Source organism: Nicrophorus vespilloides, unplaced genomic scaffold (genome assembly GCF_001412225.1).
Source record: "Nicrophorus vespilloides isolate i.1.1-1 unplaced genomic scaffold, Nicve_v1.0, whole genome shotgun sequence".
NCBI lineage: Eukaryota > Metazoa > Arthropoda > Insecta > Coleoptera > Silphidae > Nicrophorus > Nicrophorus vespilloides.
Window position 1 is genome coordinate 1 of NW_017097559.1, and position 17,621 is coordinate 17,621.

A 17,621-nucleotide genomic window follows, 5' to 3' on the forward strand; every position below is an offset into this window, starting at 1 on the left:
GGATTAATTCTATCTATTATAGTTTTCGAGATAAATCAATGAAATGTAGAAACCTGTTTTCGAACGTTCTAATTTCAATTTTTCAACTTTAAAAGCGTATTACAGCAATATGGATAAGAGCACAGGAATGTATCTATAGTTTAGCAGATATTAGGAAAATTGCTCACTGCTACTAATATTTGCGCCTCCCCAGGGAGGCGCGCCTCACAGTTTGGAAAACGCTGCTTTAAGGCAACATTAGTAATAGTTTAATCGAGGCAATCACAATCCCGATGTTCGAAATCCCGAGTGTATCGAAATCCCGACTATGTCAAAATCCCGACTGCCATAATCCCTATAGAGGTGTTTTACATGTACTTCGCAAAAAATCTGTTCTTCATAGGCATGATCACTAAACTGCTTAATCTATGCTGAGTCATTGTCGATCTTAGATAGTTTTTTTTTTATAAGTTTTAATCTAAAAAATGATCTCTCTCCAGAATTGTTAAATATATTCTAAGGGCAATAAATAGGTTTAGAAATGCTGTAGCTCTGTCTTGAAAAATTTTTAAATGGATGTTGGATATATTTTGATGAAAGAATAGATTTTAGAGCGTCCATTTCTTTGACTAACATATTACAGTTTAAGTCTGCTTCCTTCACAATATCAATAGATGTATCATTAATCTTAGAATCTGTCAGAGCTTATTTTTTTAGTTCTTCTGGCGCAATCGCACCAATCCGGCCCTAGTTGCACAAATAGTGCTAGGTATGGGTCTAAATATTGCTCTGATGCTTGTGGTAATCGCCTTGCGACTAGCATGATTTACAAAGTTATACCACAACGTAAACAAGAATAGGCATTGAATTACCGTATGGCTGAAGACAAGGATATAAAAGGTAAAAACATTGTATTTGTTTAAAGTACATATATTTATTTATATTTTTAGAATTAGATTCTATCAGAAAAAAAAAACAGATTTAGTAAATGTGATGCAGATGCTGAATTCGACTATGATGAAGAAAGCGAGAAAAGTTTGAATCGCAAGCTAAGTTTGGGTCTATTTTCAAAACTCGCATTGAAGGCAATTTAAACATGTTTAACAAACCGATCGTTATTATTTAATACTTGGACTATTTTTGTAGGGCATGTAATGTTTTTAGACTTCTTCAATCCTATTAACAACAGGAGATACTAGAAACGTATCATGTCTGGGAGAGATTACAAGAAAATAAATGGTTTATTAACAAGTGGTCTGTTTCAGATTGATTTGGAGATTGACGAGTTATTAGAAATGGAAAGGCAAATTCGCCAGACTACCCCGTAGTGTGGGGATTTTGCTCAAGAAAAGCGTTACAGCATCGCATGCATTGTTGGTAACATTGCTCAAATCCGTTCAAATCGTCATCCTGTAATCAAACAAATTATTTAAGAGGTTCAATGAATACACTCATTTCTTACGTTGTATGGGTCCCGTATGATGCGTTCACCTTGTGGATCATAATCACCTAACAATAAAATTTTAGCTTTACTGTTTTGAACTTCCTTTGCTTGACTTTTCAAAGCAGAGATGTTGTTCAGGTCCATGCCGAAAATGTAATCGTATTTAACAAAGTCACTTGGATGAATCTAAATAAGAATAATATTAACAATTAATATTTTACTATTGTAATGTTTAATACCTGTCTAGCGCGATGAAGATATCTAGCGGCGGAATGCTTTCTCAATGTCTGAATAGCCCTTGGATCAGGCAAAGAATCAACGTGACCTTCTCCAAGAGCTGCACTATCTACATACCATAGAGTGCAAAGATATTGCTTTTCTATCAAATATATAAGGACAGCTTCGGCAATTGGCGATCTACAGATATTCTCTGAAATGGATATTTAAACAATAATCTAGCATTATTAATATAACATTTAAGCAAAACGTAATAAAACATTTTGACTTAATTCATACAAAATACTTTTTCAACTTATGAATACCAATAGGGAATAAGAATACAACTGTGGGTATTAATTAATTCGTTTGTTATCAATAAATTGTAGTGGCAGACCAATTTATTGTCATCTATTGTATAACTAATATGTATATTTGTTAAAGCCATGACTTTCCTCTTAATTATTACAAATCATATTTAATGTATCCATCAAATATACAAACGGATACTTGTGCGTGAATATTTAGAATAACTTGTGGAATATTCTGAACGACGGTTACACATTAAATCATATAGTTGCGTCTATTGCATCACCACTTAACAGCCTTTTGCAGCCCCTAAATATTTGGGCAGGATCATAAAACTTAGATAAAGAAACGCTTTTCCACAAGGTCAAACCCTTTATTCCCACGCGGCCCCTTTTTGAAATGAACACATTTTTGTATTATATAATTTAGTCTTAGTCAGGGGACCGAGGAGAAAAGAAGTCTTAGCTAAAGGTCGAACTGAGAAGAAGTCCTACTTGGGAGAGTCCAAGGAAGAGCACTTACTTCATAAACACTAACTTAAGAGGAGAATGTAACTCTTAGTTAATAATACCTGAGATCAACAATTGTTTAGTTGACTTCTCAATAAAACTCTGATGTGTATAATAAAGTTAATTAAGAATATTGCATTTAATATTCATAAACCCCTCTAAGACTCCGCAACGACATAACTACGAGATAATCCACGGATTTCTTAACCCCGGGACACGACAAAATGATTGCTGTTAAAGTTAATTACATTAATATTAGTATTAGTTTTACTATATATAAGTAACAAAAGTAAATGAAATAAAGAAAAATATGCAAAATTTCAAGAAATCTATCGATAATCATAAAAATGCTTTCATATTTACCTAAGCAAACAAATAAAACTTTCTTCTTGTCATAACGCTTATTCTTTCCGACTTCTTTATTTAATGATGAAATGTCAGGAAGAGTAATCACCTGCTTAGTACTTATTCTTATTACAGTTTCGGACATCTTGCACAATTTCGCAACAACTGCCTTTGTTGAATGATAATTTATCTAATCTAGCTTAAGTTAGGGGAAAACCCTGTTTCAGTATAAGGAGAGACTTCGGATGGATAATATAAATCAGGGGTGGCCAACTTTTATGTACAGAAGATCTAATTTTGCTCTTGTAAATGTGTCGCGATCGATTTGTCATAGCGTAGTCTACGTGAGGGGTAATGTGTGAAATACATACTATATTTATATATAAGTGGCTTCGTGATCGACTGATCGATCGCTATAGACATGTTGGCCACCCCTGATATAGATTAATATTTGGATTTAGGGAACTGCACGTGTAATGGGTGGCCTATAGCGATACTTTTGCACTCTTAACAAATTTTAAAAGACACGTACAATTTTTTACATTTTTGGACCTAATCAGAGACCGAACTGATGTTGGTAGAGGGACATTCTTGCTGTTCATTCTTATAATTCACTATATAGAATTTTTGAGCCTGATCAATACAAATAAAATATGATGATCAAGCGAACAGCCACAGTTGCATCTATAAAAACAGTAATAAGGAACACACTGTATAATATAAAGTCAACAGTTTGTTATGTAACCCAACCTACACAAATTGATAAGGAAATGTATAAAAGTATCTTTAAAAAAAAATAGTTATCTTTAAAATTAAAAAAAAAACACAAGTTCATATATCAATATATAATTAAGTATCGAGTAGGTCAAATTGGGTAGTCTAGAAATAATTGTAAATTGAAAAATGTAAACATCATGACAAAATTGACTTGTTTTAATTATATAATAAAAAAATCTTTGAATACTATAAGGTAATATTAGTAATAGTTTAATTAATCAACGTGTACTCGTGCTCTCATACACCAGACAAATATACGTAACTAACTTCATTGCAGTTTGACAAAAAGTAAATAATTGAGAAGAATCTTTAAAAGTGTTGTTTCCTATAGTATAATACTGCATTTACTTTCAGAATTTATTAATATTTTAATATTAATGAATGATTTAATCAAAGGACATATAATTAAAAAAAAATGCGGCAAATGCAATAAATTCTCAGGGTCACCAACATTATAAAATCAGTGTTTCACGACATTTATAATGATCGCTCTTTAAAGTAGTCATAGATTATAGATTAAACAACAAGATATATTTTATTTCGTTTTATAAAATCACGTGTACTTCTTCAAAATAGTAAGTTAATTAAAAATGAATTCTCGTTTGTTGGAGATTAGGTGCGTCCATTTTTGAAAATTGACAGGTCAATGTGATAGGTGCTAACTTCATTGGCCAAGCTGAAATTTACGTTGTTTGTGTTTTAAATATATTTTCATAATTTTCATTGGTTTTTCATTAAGGAAACGGCTCAATAAATCACCATGTCTTTCGTGCAAAAAGGTAATAGTTCAATTTCATATTGCTTTCGTATATAGAATATTGGTAGCATGCATTAAATTGGTATGATTTTCAAAAGTCTTGGCTCCATAAGAGGCCTGAGGAAAATTCCAAGGCGCAATTGACGTTTCAAAAATTCAAAATGTCGAAATACATTTGAATTCATTTGTTTAATTCCGCCTGGTTTCGTTTTGTTTCTTCCCAGCCTATCAGGTTATGTAATATTTGGTGTTCTGTTTTAGATGATAGTGAGGCAACAGTTGAGTCCATTGTGCAAAACATTACAATTGATGGGGATAGTTTGAACCACAGCAATCTTACCTCTGAGTTGGAGGTGTTCTCGGAGGATCTACAGGATTATGAGCATGGTGAAGTAGAATTAGAGACACAAACGAACTTGCCTAGTGGATATAGTTATGTGCTATCGACAAGTGCAGTTGGAAATGATGATGAAGAAATTGCTGTTATTGAATCTGAAGAAATGGGGGAGTTGTTGCATAAAGAAGAAGAAAAAATTCAGATAGAGATAAAATCAAAGTCAACGGTGCCACCACTGCGACCATTGTCTATAGCCCCTAAACCTGCAAAAGTCCCACTGTCTTTCAAAACATTACCAGGACAACAACTATTGGTTGTACAAGGTATTTATTTTTATATTTATTTAATTGTTTGTTTTTAACACGAAAATATTTTTGGAGGAGCTGCACCTGGCCAGCAAATCAAACTATTAAGTACGAGCCAAGGCATCAGCTTGGCTAATTTACAAATGGCAAAACCTGTTACAATGAAGACGGGTACTTCAAAAGTAGCAACAAGTACAATATCAGTAGTACAGCCAAAACAACTGGTTATGAAAAAAGTTATATCACAAGTGCCTAAACCTGCAAAAACGTTTGGTAAAATGAAAAAGTTTATACTTAAATTTAATTTAATATTAATTTTATTTTATTTTAGAAGCGAAAGCTGGACAACAGATTGTTTTGGTGCAAAAGTCTGAGCCTCAAGCACAGCTAAAGATTATACAGACTCCGGTCAGTACAACAACCACAGCTACAAAAACTTTAACACTGGCACAAGCTCAACAGATGGGTTTAATAAGTGGGACAAAGATTATACCTCAAGGTGGTGGCAAGCAAATTATTTTAAACAAAGGTCAGACGTCGAAACCCATTAAAATTGTGCCGCAAGTTCGATCTCCCACCAAAATATTGCCCGCACCACAAACATCAGTTGCTGCTGGGAAACTTACTCAACGTATTTATATCAAACCTACAAATGTTTCAAGCACAACAACAGTGATTCCAAGTCAAATAATTCAAGTAGCTGGAACACAAGCAATTGCTGGTGGATTGCACCAAATTAATATACCTGGCAAAGGGGTTAGTTGAATGATATTTTAAGGATTTTTTTTTTATAATAATTAATTTGCTTTTAGATGCAATATATTAAGTTTATTACTCCCTCTCAAGCGGAGACTACAACTGTGGCGAGTATACAGACAACGAAAGCTCCGGCTCTCGGCACCAAGGTAATTCCTATAACTACAACTGGTAATTTGCTTAAAAACGCAAATTTGGTTCTATCGGAATTAAAGGTTTGTTGCTTGTTATCTTTATAATGTGCAAATTGAAAATAACTATTTTTTTATAGACGATTAGTAAGACAGCCACGATTAGTCAGAAATTGAAAACTACAACTACCGTCCGTCCAGTTGGTACACTTAGTAGTTCGAGCACTCAAATGCTTTTACCCACCTACACACGACCACAAGCTACATTGAAAGTTGCAATCCCTTCAATGAGAAATATCGCAACTACTACCAAATCATCGGCATCCACTTCCACCGGAGATGCAATTGTACCGAATATAAAACAGGAGACACCAATGGAGACGAACGGAATGAGACCGAGAAAGCCTTGCAATTGCACGAAATCTCAATGCTTGAAGCTATATTGCGATTGTTTTGCGAACGGCGAGTTCTGTTACATGTGCAATTGCATGAATTGTTACAACAATTTGGACTTCGAGGAACATCGACAAAGGGCGATCAAGAATTGCCTCGAGCGAAATCCGAACGCGTTCCGGCCAAAAATCGGTAAAGCTAAAGACACCACAGACGGCGCTATCCGAAAACACACGAAGGGGTGCAACTGCAAACGGTCTGGCTGTCTTAAAAACTACTGCGAATGCTACGAGGTATGATCTGTCGTTAAATATATAATTTTCTTACTAAATTTAGTTTTTCTAGGCTAAAATTCCGTGTTCCGGTATATGCAAATGTATTGGCTGTCGAAACTTTGAAGACACGATGGAGAAGAGTAGTTCACGATCGTCAATATTGTCTGATTCGAGTTACGCTGCGAGTCCGAAGAGGAGTTTATCGTACTCGAACCGCACGAAGAAATCGCCTGTAATCAAACACGCCTTCAATTATGTTACGACCGAGGTGATTGAAGCTACCACACAGTGTTTGCTCACATTGTGCAACAATGCTGAGGAGTGCGACCAAGAAGAGGACTTAACGACGAAACAGATCCTAGACGAATTTGGTAGATGTCTCAAGCAAATTATCGATTGTTCGATAAGTAAAAGCCCTTGAAACTAGCCATAGCAATTTTAATCATTTTATTAAGCTTAATGCACGGATTTAACTTTCATTTCATATACAATTTTTTTTTATTATACAAATCGCGATATGTTGATGTAAGACTTTATTTTTTTTTTTAATAATTATTAATTTAATATTTTGCATGTCCATTGCGTTTATTATTATAAAGTGACCAAATCTTTGAAATTTTGTGTACTTGATAAAATATGATTTTCTCTATTTTTTTTCTTCGTTTTAAGAGGTATTGTTTAGTATTTAGAACTATCGAAATTGATCTAGTATGGTTTCCAACAACTTTATAAAACATTTATATATAATCCACGGGAGCGTTTATATTAATTGAATCTTAGGAATATCTTGCATGTACAAAATGTTTTAAGCAATGTTATTGTTAAGAGTTAAAATATTTGTACCGAAAATCAGCTAATGTATAAGAATTAGTAATTATCTGATTGTAATATAATATTTTTGCTATTTCGAATTTAGCCATTAGCGAAGACAGTCCCTTGCTATATAAAAAAAACAATATATGGGAGAAAGAGTGAATACACTGTAAGATTGTTTTATAGATACGTACAAAATATAAATAATTTTAAAAAAATGTAATAGCATTTCTTGTAGTTCCGACCGTCCTAAAAGTAAATTCTTTCATATTTTAAATATATTAAAAAATATAATCACTATGAACTTTATTACTTAACTATACGTAAACTGTCTTCCAATATTTTATTTTGTTCTATAAACAATTTTCTTAAATGAAAGAAAAATATTTCAATTATTGAAATATTATTTTATTTGTGCATTCAATATAATTTATTTAAAAATTTTGTTTATTATGATTCAATGCGAAATTTTCTTTTAAATAGAACAATTTACATAAATTATTTACATTTTCAATCAATATATCAAAAGTATAGATTTTATCGTACCTTATAGAAATGACATTGATTTTTTACATTTATTCATTTACGTTGATTATATAATACGCTATTAATTTGTAATGATAAACTTGTTAAATATTATCTATTGAAGAAAATTTAGTAAATATATGTTTATATTCGTTACATTTAATTTTTGTTTTTAAATTAATAATAAATGATAACCAATGTTTCTTTTTAGAGCAATGATTGTCTTAAGATATAGAAGTGAATAATTATTAATTTTAAATGAAAACACGTGTAAAACGAGACTTTTTAAATAGAAAAGTCGATCTTAAGATCTTATAATATTATTACGTAAGTTATATATCTGTTTAAATTTACTGTAGTGAGTAATCTGTGTAGAAACTATCAAAGACAAATATAGAGCAACCGATCAAACAAACGGCTATGTCAATAAATATCACAGATAGAAGCGTTATCGACTGTCAATAAAGATTAAAGAACAATAAAAGTCAGGCGCAGAAGGAAAAATAAAATAAATGCATGGATCTTTCAGGAAAAAATATATAGGGTAACAATTTAAACAAATTGTATTTATAATTAATAAAAGGTATATTAGTTCTATAATATATTATATAAAGATATATATATATATATGATAACATTTATAAATGGCACTAGCTCCTTACAAAAATATTGTATATGTTATACTGTTTATCAAAATAGGATATTATTTATCGTTATGGTAACAGGGGGAAGAACAGTACAGTTTCATGTCCTTGAAGAGCATTTTACTGTTGAGTAGTGGCTTGCTGCATGTTTGGCATCTGAAGCAATCATCTGTCGCATGAAAGTGCGATCCTTTTATGTTTACCCCTTGCTCTTCTGCACCGATGACCCGTAAGCATTTAGCACATTTATCGGCCATCAACTTATCGTAGCACTCGAGACATACGGGTTGTTTGTTCTCCACGAGATAGTTATTACCGGCCAACTGTGAATCACATTCAAAGCAGCAGAAATGCTTGACGTGGTAGGTCTCGTGCTGTGCCAGGCAATACTCCTTGCACAGAATCAATTCATCACACGCATTACATCGAGGAATACCTCTAATCTTTGCGTAATCTCTTAAACAATACACGTCGTCGCTCTCATCATCGTAGCAGTAGACGAAATCCGCTAAACTTTGGTTACATCCGGCGCACTTGAAGCATTCGACGTGCCACATCGAAGAGCACCTATCGATTTCGATCGCATTGTCATTCAATACCTTTTTGCATCTGTGACAATTCGATTTGGTCTCAACCTCGACCTCAGCCTTCACATCGCTCTCCTCCGGAATCTTTTCGTGCACGATTTGCCCATAATTATCTAATAAAGGCTCATTATTCTCATCTAGGAACATAATGAATTGAGGTTCCTTGAAGCCCACCCTCTCGCATATAGAATTATCAATGATTGGCCTTTTAACTGCGTCTAACTTCAGTTTAATAGGCTCGTTTTGATCCAAAATTGGCGCAAAGTTCTGATCTAATAGAAGGGCACTGGCTGCACCGGAATTTTGATTTGCTGTATCTATTGCAACGGTCCTCGGTCTACCATAATCGTCGTAAACTATATTCCCAGCTTCGTCCAAATAAATTGCTTCCTTTGGCAACTTCTTACCTAGCTTGTTCAGAGTGTTCTCATCGATGATCGGTTTCAAAGCTGCATCTAAATTGACATTAACCCCATCAATTTGTGCGTATTTCGGTTGCGTGCGAATCGGCTTAATCGCATTATAAATAGGTGCTCCATTTCTGTCGAGCAGTTTTACGTATTTGGGTTTCAAATTGTGATCATATATAGGCCGTTTAAGTCCATCCAAATCAACCATGATCGGAGAATTTGAAGCATCCAAAATTGGTTCCTTCTGAGCATCGAGCAGAACGCCAAATATGGGCTCAATCTCGTTTCCAAATTTATCTCTGTTCACTTCCAGTTTATCAATCTTAGGATTACCGAAATCATCGTAAATGGGACCCAAATTCTCGTTTAGCCCTAACACAAACTCTGGCTTTTTGTTGATCACCTGATTCAAATCCAAAATTGCTTTTCCGTTTTCATCGTAATCTACCTTGATTCTTTTGCCGTACGGATCTTTGATAACTTGCAAGTTGCCATCCAGAAGTAACCCTTTCTGTAAAGTACCTGCATTATCGTCCACTAATATTGGGTCTTTGATCACCTTGCCGGAGTTGTCCAAGATCGGAGCGCCGTTGGCGTGAAGCGGCATCGAATATTCAGGTTTTTTGAAACCAATCTTCTCTAAAACTGCCGAATCAATTATCGGTCTTCGGAAAGCGTCCAACTGAACACCCACTGGTTTTCCTAATGCATCCCGAATCGGTGCATCATCTTTCAACAACAAACCATACTTGACCCTGATCTCTTTGCCAAATTTATCATAGATTGGATCCTTGACGTCAAGTGGCTTCTCCACGTTGATTTCCTTTCCATGAGCATCCAGCATGGATGCGAATTGCGGTCTAACGTTTCCTAACTTTTCGATTATAGAATCAGACAAGATCGGAGTTCCAAATGGATCCAAATTCGTAACAAGGAGATTGCCTCCATGCATAATAGGATGGCGATTCTTATCGAGCAGTTTAGCAAATTTGGATGGTCTTTCAAATTTAAATCCGCTAGGCTTCAGTAAGTCATATATCATCGGATCCCCTTTATGATCGATAATGCTGGCACCATTTTTATCCAAGATTTTAGCAAACTTAGGCACTTGGTTGAAATTCCTAGGGATAATGGGCTGAGAGTACGCATCCAAAGGAACTTTGATCGGTGAGTTCGCTTGGTCTTTCATCGGAGCTTTGCTGCCATCGAGTAACAAGGCCATCTGTGGACGGACACGGTTTCCGAATTTATCTAATATAACTGGTTCTGTGGCTTGTGCAATGACATTTTTGATTGGTAATCCTTGAGAATCCAAAATTGGCGCGCAATTCTTGTCCAAGAGTAGAGCGTATTCTGCTTTAGCCAGAGGTCCTATAAGTTCTAGAATAGTGGAATCTATGATAGGGTTACCATAGTAATCGAGAGTTGTTTTTATAGGATTTCCATGGTGATCTTTCAAAGGAACGCTGCTTTTATCTAATAACATGCCATACAAAGCCTGCGCGGGATTGCTTAGGCAATCGTTTATCTGCTGGAGCTTCTCCAATTCTGCCTCCAATTTGGGTTTTCCAAATGCATCAATATTCTCGTAATCATGTTTACGTGGTTTTATCGACATCTTCTCCAAGCCATGGCTAATATTCATCGGCTTCAAATGTGCCACCTCGACGCAGCTCATCTGGCCGCTCATTTTGTTTGTAATTAATTTAGCATCAACAGCAACCAGCTTGCCGACACCGACGCTGTGATCCTGGAGATGCTTTACGTAATCGCCCATTTTCTTCGTTTCGTCTTCTGTCAATGCGTCGCAGAGGGTAGGATCCAGATCGTGCATAGGCATCTGTTTTTGTAGAAGCAACTTTCGATCTTTTGCCGCCTTCGAACCCTTGATTGGTAGCATTTCTGTAGGAATATCGCGCAAGTAACTTTCTACAGCTTCTTTAGATCCTTTCGGCGCCCAATCCAAAACCACCTCATCTTTCTTCCCCGGTAATACTAATTAACAAATAGAAAAATAAGTTTTATACATTTGTAATTTGCATCGAATGAACTATATGCTCACCAAATCTTTGCGGCGTTCGGGGTTTGCTACCCAACAATTGGAATTGAGCCCATCCATGCAGATCGTCGTCGTGGACATCATGGTTTTCTTTGCCGCATTTGCAGCTTTTGCAAATTTTACGCCAAAAATGTAAATCTAGACCTGAAAATCAAATAACAATATTTATATAACTAATTATTTCGGAATATTTGTTTTATTGACACACATTAATTACGATCAGCTAATTTTCTTTTAATATACGATTTACAAATCTTAGTGATAATACTTTTAATGTTTCAATTAATTAATGATAGAATTAAAATATTTCTAAACATCCTATTTTTATATAAATTCATTAATATTATAATTAAGTTTGTAAATCTTTAAGAAATGATTAAAGCTTTTATCAAATCTTATCTAAAGTACATTATTTTAAAAATTCGTTTAAAGATAGTTAAATAAAATTTATATCATATTTTTCAGAAACAGTGCATTTTTATTATATAAGATTAAAAGCAATCTGATGTTTTGATGTAAAATAATAATGAGTATTATTAGTTATTGCTATATTTAAATTAAAATGTGTCATAAACAATAATATTTGGTTTGTACTTGATTGATCTGTCTTCCTCGACATGGAAAGTTTTCTTTGAATGTAACAAAAGGAGAGCAATAACATACATGAGTCACGGACGATGATGACTCAATCCCCTCAAGTAGGATCTCGTCTTCATTGATTTTATTGGTACATAGACTGCGACTAGTGCGTATATCATTGTGTTACTGACCTGGACATCCGGACTGGCATTTAAGACATGGAGAACCGGCGCCGGCTTCGTGGCCCAGCCTTGCTTTCAACCTCCTCTCCCTTTTCGCCTCCAGCTCCCTAAGCCAATTCGGCGCATTCACTTCTTCCGCATTCGCCCCAGCTGTATCCATCGTCCTCACCAACGGCAGTAACACTCTCCTCTATAGTACGGACTGGACTGTCTTCGAACTTGCCAGACTTCCGCCGATGATGAGCAACAGCAAGCAACAGGTCGTTGCTTCAAATTGAGCACAGCACTGATCGTGCGCGAACCTCAGCAATCATAATAATGCATATCGCAGCACAATGCAAAAACATAGTTCTCCCCTTGTTCGACGAGTGGCGGTGATGACTGCTGTTCGTAAAAGCGACTGACTCACACCAACTAAGACTCGTTCCAGGTAGCGGTAGTAGGGGGATCAGGGCTTATAGAAAATATTGTGTTTGGCTACTGTGGTGGCGCAGTAATCAAATATTAGTTCAACAGCAGCGCTAAGTGATGCGCCACTATCGCTCAATAATTTAAATTTTAGAAATGTCTTACAAAAATCCAGAATATAGCTATTATCAAAACAGTATTCCTTATTACACTTTCTATTAACGAATGAGTTTTATGATTATCTAAGTTATATTAGTATTCTTTAATATACATAGAATCATTTCTTTATATTTGACTGCGTTGCATACTTCCACTCTTATCAAATCTTACATTTTGATAAATTTAGTCAAAATTTTGGATTTATTTATTTGTTCGCGATATGTTTAAGGATCTGGTCTTTAATTAGGCATATATTGGCTACATGCACCACACAGTGCGAGCTAAGTTACATTCTTCTACTCTCGGTAGAGGGGAAGAAAACAGAAGAATGTTATATAGTACATTATTGTGAAGTATTAATTCAAGTTACCTAACTAAAAACTAAAATGTTAAAATATTAATCGATCTTTTTTTGATGTCTTTCACATGTGCATTCAATTATAATGTTTTTTTCAGTATTTACATCTTTATTTCATTTTTAATTTCTGAGAAATATAGTTGCTTGTTTTATATACAGCGACCGGTAAAAATTTACTCTTCTAAAACAATAATTTGTACAAAAAAGGCTATCTCACTGTGACATGATCATTTAAAAGCAAATTGATTATCTTTGTTAAAAATAGTGAAGTGTCTTAGTGTTAGGTTGACACTTTTCTATTTAAATATTTATCATACGGTTATGCAATAGATTTTAAATAGTAATTAAATTAATTAATTGACTTATATTTTTTTAGAAATTTAGTATATATCTTAACTATTAGATAAATATCATTACATCATATTTAAATGTCTTCAATTTACATTTCGAGCATTTACAAGAATTGAATAATTCCTATACAATTATATATTTTTTTAATATATACCTTTCTATGTAATAAGTATAATATGGACAAAATGATCTAAATAGATCATGTTGATAATTATATTTGTTTAAGCTTTGATAGAAGCTCTGTATAGGTCTCACTTGAGTTGATGGTTAAGCCATTTGTTGGCCAAGTTGTCGAAGGAAACATTTATAGATATTTGTATTAAGATCATTTCAAAAGTATTTGGTATAGCTCGTTTTGCTACATCTATCTTAACTTAAGTCTACTCCACAGTTTCGGTACTTCTGGAAATGTGATTCTGGTAAAGCCAGTTCTTGTATTGCTCTCTATTGGGGAACCAGCATATTAGTGATTAATAATATAAAAATTCTTAACTTGTTTACCTTAAAACTAAACATAAATAACGTTGTAATAATTATTATTACAATTTATATGTGTCTGAACTTGTTGATTTATTATTATATGCAACCAGACTTACAAATACGTGTTTCAAATTGAGACTCATCTATCGGTGTATGATTAAAGTTTATAAGTTAGGAATTTTTCCGCTGCATAATCGATTTTAATTGTATAAATTAATCGTCTAAGTTAAATATTAATTATATTATGAGTATTTTATAGATGAAAATCAGTAACATCTGTTTATACTTAATACTTCCTTTTCTTCATTATCCACTCAACTGATTTGGTTAGTGCAGTGATTTTCAATCGATGTGTCGCTAGATGATCTTAGATTTGCTGCATATCATTGGAAAATAAATACATAAATTTGAGAGATTTGCTCTCTACTTAGAAGAAGATGTAGACAGAATAGAAGTGTTTGAAGAAATTATGATGTCCTGAAGATTATGTTTGTCGAGTCTTGACACAATAAAATATATTTAAAAAAAAAAACAATATTTCTGAAGCAAATCCCAATTTATTAATTACATTGCAAATAATTTTGATAACACTTGTAACTATGACTTCAGCCGAGCGTACATTTTCTTGATTAAAACTTGATCTACAGTAAGCCAAGAACGTTTCACATGATTAGCTGGTTTGTTAATTGAAAGCAAGATAGAAAATTCCATAAACTTTAATGATGTTATTTTAGATTTTGCATCAAAAAAAGACAAGAAATTTAATTTAATAATAATTTGTGTTTGTACTTTATTGACACCATTTCTGAATAGAAAATAAATAGTTTTTCAATAATAGGAAATACAGAAATATTATAGATTTCTTAATTATTGGTTTCATTATTAAATATAATATGCAACAATTATAAAATAACGTAAATACTGACTATAATTATACTTGAAGGTTTCTAAAATAAAAACAAAATATATAAGTTGTTAAATCCTTTTAATTTAATTTAAATAAACTATTTAAAAAAGTACAGATTCTTGTCCAGTTAAAGAGTAAATTGAAGAGTCCCTTTTCCATATCAATGAAATTGAAATTGTCAATCCATTCTTTATCAATATTTTCGTTTTCTCTTCAACCAAACCGTAGATTCTAAAATCTCTTCTCGAATTATTACTTAAGCTACTTAAGTTGTATTTTAAGAAACAGCTTTATAATTTGTCGCAATTTGTCCGCGTTGTATAATCTTTAAATTAATTACAATTATTTTCAATATCGTGTTTATTTCTACTACCTTAATTAATATTATTATTTGCATGCAATATGATTCTAATGTCTATGTAGAATTGGCAAATTTATTGTTAATTATAGTTAAACAATAAAATAATTTGAATAAATTATTATTTACATCTATAATTGCTCGGTTGAATGTTTAATACCATCTATTTACTCATTTAAAATATTATAAATGTACGCTTATTATTTTAGTGGAAAATGCTATAAATACGAGATGCTTCTGTTTCTGGGAAAATTGTTCAATTGTTGAAGTGGAAAATGATTATCCTTTGTTTAATTTTAGGGTTTATGACGTTGTGCGATGGACAAGAGAACATCGTCGAAACGGAGGGAGGAAAGTTGAGAGGAGCTACTTTGAAGAATTACAAGGGCGAAGATTTTTTGGCCTTCATGTCGATTCCTTATGCAGAACCACCACTTGGACCACTACGGTTTAAGGTAGATTTGTTGTTGTGGTGATTGAAAGAAAATGCAATTTATGTTTAATTGTTTTTTTTAGGCACTTCAACCAGTTAAACCCTGGGAAGGTGTAAGGGATGCAACGGTAGATCTGCCCAAGTGCATACATACTCACTTGGGGGTTCAAACTGGTGTAGAAGATTGTGTGTACATGAACGTTTACACGAAAGATCCTAACCCGTCAGAACTTAAACACGTCATGGTTTATTTGCATGAAGGAGGCTTCTACTTTGGTAGTTCCAGTGTCGATGTAATTGGGCCGCATCATATAATGATAGAGGATGTAGTTTTGGTCACTTTCGACTATAGATTAGGAGCACTTGGTAAAGTGGAATGTATTAATTTCATTACAATTCAGTGAGTTTTTCTTTTAGGATTCTTGCATTTGGAAGGAAGCGATATAGTTGAGAACAATGGTGTGAAGGATCAAGTGTTCGCTTTGAAATGGGTGCAAAGGAACATTCACAAGTTTGGAGGAAATAAGGATTCTGTTACTATCTTTGGAGAAAGTGCAGGCGGCGTCGCTGTAAATCTGCATATGGTATCTCCAATGTCCAAAGGACTTTTCCACAGAGGAATTTCGCACAGTGGAGTCGCCCTGGTACCCTGGATGCTCGGAAACAGAAATACCGGATTGGAGTTAGCTGCAAAATTGGGAATTGAGAGCAATGATCCGAAAATTATCGAAGACGAGTTGCGTAAAAAACCGTACACCGATATCTTCCAAGCGCAGCAGGAAATGTTTTGGGTTAATTTAAGAAAAGTGTAATAAGACAAGCTTAATCATATAATATTATATTTCAGCTTGCGAGACCTCAATCGTTGTGGAATGGTGGTCTGGTAGTGGAAGGTCCAGGAGAAGATCATTTCTTAACGGCAGGGCCTTATGATATGCTGAAGGATCCGTGGTCCGTCGGAATGCCTTACATAATTGGTTACAACAATCTGGAAGCAGTTTTCGTGGAGATATTAGAAACAATGTTCGGCTTTCCTCACGATTACACATTGCAAAATGATATGTCTCACGCTCTAATCGAAGGTGATCCGAATATCCTCAACGAGGTCATTGAAGAAGTTAAGAAATTCTACTTTGGAGGAAATTTGCCAGTCAAATACGACTACGATTTATTACAGTTAATGACGGATATTTCCTTCAGGTATCCTGTAATTCAGTTAGTCAGGAAGTGGGCAAGTACTTATCCAATGTATCTGTACGAGTTCACAGCCGATACCAAATTGAACCTATTCAAAAATGCCATTCCGCAAACGGCAAAGTACCAAGGAGCCGCACACATGGATGAGCTGTGTTACATATTCAGGCATTCGTTTAATGCAGATATAGAGCTTGGCAGTACGGAGGATAAGGTTGTCGAGAAAATGGTGAAGATGTGGACAAACTTTGCCAAATACGGTCAGCCAATACCAGATGGAGAAAATGCTGATCTCGATAATGTCGTTTGGAAAAAGGTCAACTCCAACGAAATGAATTGTCTTGTCTTGAATCATAAGCAGTTAAATGATACTATTTTGGATGTTAAATTTGCTGATTTCTGGGATAGCTTACATAAAAAATATAACAGACAATATTGATAATTTAGATAATATTTGGGGTAGCTTATATAAAAAAATATAACGGAGAATGTGTGTGTATTAATGGGACAAATCTATTAAATTTTAATCATGATTAAATTTAACAAAAGTTATCTAATAAAAATCATATATATATTGTTTACAATTATCTTCTTCTGTATTAATAATCTACATCAGCGTTTGGTATAATTTTAGGTATTAT

The 17,621-nt window shown here is 33.8% G+C and overlaps 4 protein-coding genes across 4 annotated transcripts; 2 read left to right on the forward strand and 2 right to left on the reverse strand.

Moving 5' to 3' along the window:
• Positions 1–975: 975 nt before the first annotated feature.
• On the reverse strand, positions 976–3,258 carry LOC108560421 (low molecular weight phosphotyrosine protein phosphatase-like). The gene is made up of 4 exons (XM_017917953.1): positions 3,174–3,258; positions 1,663–1,853; positions 1,442–1,609; positions 976–1,389 (listed from the first exon to the last, which is right to left on the reverse strand). The coding sequence occupies exons 1-4, from the start codon at positions 3,223–3,225 to the stop codon at positions 1,297–1,299; spliced, it is 504 nt and encodes a 167-aa protein (XP_017773442.1). The 5' UTR covers positions 3,226–3,258; the 3' UTR covers positions 976–1,296.
• Positions 3,259–4,240: 982 nt separating this feature from the next.
• Positions 4,241–7,051, forward strand: LOC108560420 (protein lin-54 homolog). The gene is made up of 7 exons (XM_017917951.1): positions 4,241–4,358; positions 4,598–4,996; positions 5,054–5,251; positions 5,310–5,734; positions 5,791–5,949; positions 6,006–6,551; positions 6,604–7,051. The coding sequence occupies exons 1-7, from the start codon at positions 4,340–4,342 to the stop codon at positions 6,952–6,954; spliced, it is 2,097 nt and encodes a 698-aa protein (XP_017773440.1). The 5' UTR covers positions 4,241–4,339; the 3' UTR covers positions 6,955–7,051.
• A 1,469-nt stretch (positions 7,052–8,520) lies between these two features.
• On the reverse strand, positions 8,521–12,713 carry LOC108560419. Its single transcript, XM_017917950.1, has 3 exons — positions 12,342–12,713; positions 11,575–11,715; positions 8,521–11,507 (listed from the first exon to the last, which is right to left on the reverse strand). Exons 1-3 carry the CDS (start codon positions 12,490–12,492, stop codon positions 8,575–8,577), a joined length of 3,225 nt encoding a protein of 1,074 aa, XP_017773439.1. The 5' UTR covers positions 12,493–12,713; the 3' UTR covers positions 8,521–8,574.
• Positions 12,714–15,628: 2,915 nt separating this feature from the next.
• Positions 15,629–17,461, forward strand: LOC108560418 (esterase E4-like). Its single transcript, XM_017917949.1, has 4 exons — positions 15,629–15,808; positions 15,870–16,152; positions 16,204–16,577; positions 16,634–17,461. Exons 1-4 carry the CDS (start codon positions 15,629–15,631, stop codon positions 17,417–17,419), a joined length of 1,623 nt encoding a protein of 540 aa, XP_017773438.1. The 3' UTR covers positions 17,420–17,461.
• The last annotated feature ends 160 nt before the right edge of the window (positions 17,462–17,621 follow it).